This window comes from Triticum dicoccoides, chromosome 7A (assembly GCF_002162155.2).
Source record: "Triticum dicoccoides isolate Atlit2015 ecotype Zavitan chromosome 7A, WEW_v2.0, whole genome shotgun sequence".
Lineage (NCBI taxonomy): Eukaryota > Viridiplantae > Streptophyta > Magnoliopsida > Poales > Poaceae > Triticum > Triticum dicoccoides.
In genome coordinates this window covers 158,697,189-158,700,886 of record NC_041392.1, presented here as the reverse complement: position 1 = coordinate 158,700,886, position 3,698 = coordinate 158,697,189, and the positions used below count along the sequence as shown (strand labels likewise).

Genomic DNA, 3,698 nt, shown 5'->3' with positions numbered 1-3,698 from the left:
ACGGGGTGGAGATGGATCCAGCGGTTGCGGCCGCGCTCGAGGGCCACCTCCGCGCCTCTTTGTTGAGGTAGCCGCGCAGGGTATGCAGCAGTTGTTTAACTGAATATGTTCAGTGCAGGTTAACTGAATATGTGGCAGTGCATTAGCCATGCAGTTTAACTGAATATGTTGAAGAAACGTCTGCATTTGTGAAAGTAAAATCTACCAAGGGGAAGAAATGGTCTAGTCAAGAGGACGATTTGTTGGTGGCAACATGGGTGCACACTAGTCTGGATACTTTAATAGGAACGGATCAATCATCAAATTCTTTTTGGGATAGGATTTATGATTACTACAGCACACGCAAGACTGAACGTGTTTCAATTACATGCATTGAAATGGTAGTTGAATTGGTAGTAGGAAAATAATATTAAAATATAGGAGAGAATATAGATGTTCTATATATAAACATTCTGCTGCAAAACTCAATATGTATATCAAAGAATCTTTATAGACCATCGTTTATATGGATATATAGATATCCAAATTTACACGTGCTGTTGGAGATGCTCTTTAAGAGCCAGTCACGGCGGCGGCCATGGAGATCGAGGTCTCGGCGGACGACGTCCTGTCCGGCTGGCTGCGCTACCTGTCGGCCCGCCGCGCGGCGCCGCCGGCGAAGCGCGCGGCCATCTACGAGCGGGCGCTGCGGGCCCTCCCCGGGTCCTACAAGCTCTGGCACGCCTACCTCACGGAGCTCGGCGACGCCGCGCGCGCGCTGCCCGTCACCCACGCCGCCCACGCCGGCCTCGACGCCGCCTTCGAGCGCGCGCTCGCCGCCGGCATGTCCCGGATGCCGCGCGTCTGGCACATGTACGCCTCCTCGCTCCTCCACCAGCGCCTCCTCACCCGCGCCCGCCGCGTGCTCGACCGCGCCCTGCGGTCGCTGCCCGTCACGCAGCACCACCGCGTGTGGCCGCTCCACCTCCGCCTCGCCTCCCTGCCCGACTGCCCAGCCCCGACCGCCCTCCGCGTGCATGGCCGCCACCTCCAGTTCAACCCCGACCACGCCGAGCAGTTCATCGCCTTCCTCGTCTCTGCCGGCAGATGGCGGGACGCCGCCCACCACCTCGCGGCGGCCATCGACGACGAAGGCTTCGTGTTCGTCAAGGGCACAACGAAGCGCCAGCTCCTGCTTGACCTGTGTGGCCTGCTCGCCCAGCACCCGGAGGACGTCGCCGGTATGCCGGTGGACGCAATCCTCCGCGGCAGCTTCCGCAAGTTCCCCGAGGAGGCCGGCGTGCTGTGGACATGTCTGGCCAGCCACTACGCGCGGAGAGGCCTCCATGGCAAGGCGAGGGACATGTTCGAGGAGGCCACAACCACCGCGACCACCGTCAAGGACTTCCGGATGGTGTTCGACGCTTACTTGCACTTCGAGCACGCCATGGCCGCCGCGGAGCTCGAGCTCGGGCAAGCGGACACCGTCGACATCCAGGACTGCTGGCTCGCGGACCGGGAAAGCACAGACTTGGCGATGGCGAGGCTGGAGCGGCTGCTCGAACGCCGGCCGGAGCTGCTCAACAGCGTGCTGCTGACGCAGAACCCGCACGACGTCCAGGCGTGGCACGAGCGGGCCAAGATCTTCCACAAGGATCCCGCGAGGCACGCCGCGACCTACGTGGAGGCCGTCAAGGCCGTGGATCCGGCGAAGGCGACGGGGAAGCCGCCGCACACGCTCTGGCTGGCGCTGGCCAGCATGTACGAGGACCGTGGCACCGTCGACTGCGCCCGAGACGTGCTCCACAGAGCCACGCAGGCGAACTTCACGGCGGCGGAGCACCTCGCCGCGGTTTACTGCGAGTGGGCCCACATGGAGCTGAGGCACCAGGATCCCGACCGGGCCATCGACCTCATCCGGCGAGCGACCACGCCACCGTCGACCGAGGCCATGACTCGCGCCGCTGCTGCCGGCGGCGAGGACGTTCGGGCGAAACTGCACCGGTGTCTCAAGCTGTGGCTCGTGTACCTGGACCTGATGACAACGCACGGGTCGCTCGAGTCCACCTGCGCCGTCTACGACAAGATGCACGACCTCGGCGTCGTCACGCCATTGCTGGTCCTCGACCACGCGACCCTCCTCGAGCAGCACGGGCGGTTCGAGGACGCGTTCCGTGTGTACGAGCGGGGCGTCAGGTCCTTCAAGCACCCGCACGCCGACGCCATATGGGAGGCGTACCTGACCAAGTCCGTCCAGCGGCACGGGAGGAGCAGGCCGGAGAGGGTGCGGGACCTGTTCCAGGCGGCCGCCCTGCAGGCGCCGCCGGAGAGGAAGAAGGCCGTGTACCTCAGATACGCGAGGTTCGAGGAGGACTTCGGCCTCGCGAGCCGCGCCATGAAGGTGTACGAGGAGGCCGCGGGCGCCGTCCCCGCCGGCGACAGGCTCGGGGTCTACGGGGTGTACGTCGCGCGGGCTACCGAGCTCTACGGCCTTCTGAAGGCGAGGGACGTGTACGGCCAGGCGATCGTCGGCGGCGGGCTGCCCGACGAGGGCGCGAGGGCGATGTGCGTCGGGTTCGCCGACATCGAGATCGGGCTCGGGGAAGTTGCGCGCGCTCGGGCGCTGTACGCCTACGCGGCGGCCTTCACGGATCCCGGGGTTTGCCATGATTTTTGGAAGCGGTGGAACGACTTTGAGGTGCGGCACGGCGACGAGGGTACGTTCAGGGAGATGCTCCGCGCGAAGAGGACCATGGCGGCCGTTGCCAGAGATGGAGCCGGGGCGCGGTGTGCGACCGGCACCGGCGGCGGCATGGTGGAGCAGGGGCTGCGCCGTTGCGCGGGACAACGACTCGACGGTGCTCGGCAATCCAAGCGGATACGCCTAGTGTAGTTCTTTCATTTTTTTTTCTCCTCGTATCTTGACACGTTAGTTGTTTTCTCCGGTTCGAGTATTGTGCTATCTCCAGATCGTTGATGTATGTACTCACATTCTTGAGCACTTTTTTTTTGGTGAAATGTATACAACGTTAGTAATCTACTCTTTCTCGAGAATGTTCACTAATCTTCAAAATTCGCATGGATCGGACCATTTCCGGTTGGGGGGAGGAGGGGTGGGATCGACATCGCTGGTGGAGGGGAGTTCGAGGGTGGATCGCCGTCGCTAAAGAAGTGAGATGGGTGTGTGAGCACTCCGTGTGACGGTTTAGCGTCGCTCCCAAGGGATCTTCATTTTCATCGAAGTCGTTGACCGTCTCGCACCCAAGGGTTGCAAGGGCGTTAGTGGCCGAACAGGTTTGGTGTTGAGGTTGGTGTCTCCGTTAGTTCGTCTTGTTTTCCATTCATCGCACCTGCCGCACGGCGACCTTCGTTGTGTTTCTCTGGAGTTGTAGTTGGTATGTCACGGTGGCCTGCCCGAGGGCCTCCATTGTTCATATGGTGGGGTTGATTCCCAGTAAGGGTGTGTTGAGCACCCGCAATGCCTTGTCTACGATCTTTGATGATAGCTGGTGTCATCGTTGTTCCGGCGAGGCTCGAGGTGCCAGCCCCAAGAGTCATGAACCCCGGGGGTCTGGTACCAAGGATGGTGAAGCCGATGGGGTTTTCGCCCAATTGGTGTGGAAGACGTGGTGCTGATGGAGCGATACTTATTGGCTCGGAGGTGGGGAGCCATGGACGGTGGAATCACGTGAGCTGTCGCGGATCCGTTGGTGTTGCTG

General features: G+C 61.6%; 1 protein-coding gene across 1 annotated transcript; it reads left to right on the top strand.

The window, feature by feature from the left end:
* The first annotated feature begins 577 nt into the window (after nucleotides 1–577).
* Nucleotides 578–2,872, top strand: LOC119333322 (pre-mRNA-splicing factor syf1 homolog). Its single transcript, XM_037606258.1, has one exon. The coding sequence runs from the start codon at nucleotides 578–580 to the stop codon at nucleotides 2,870–2,872; it is 2,295 nt and encodes a 764-aa protein (XP_037462155.1).
* The last annotated feature ends 826 nt before the right edge of the window (nucleotides 2,873–3,698 follow it).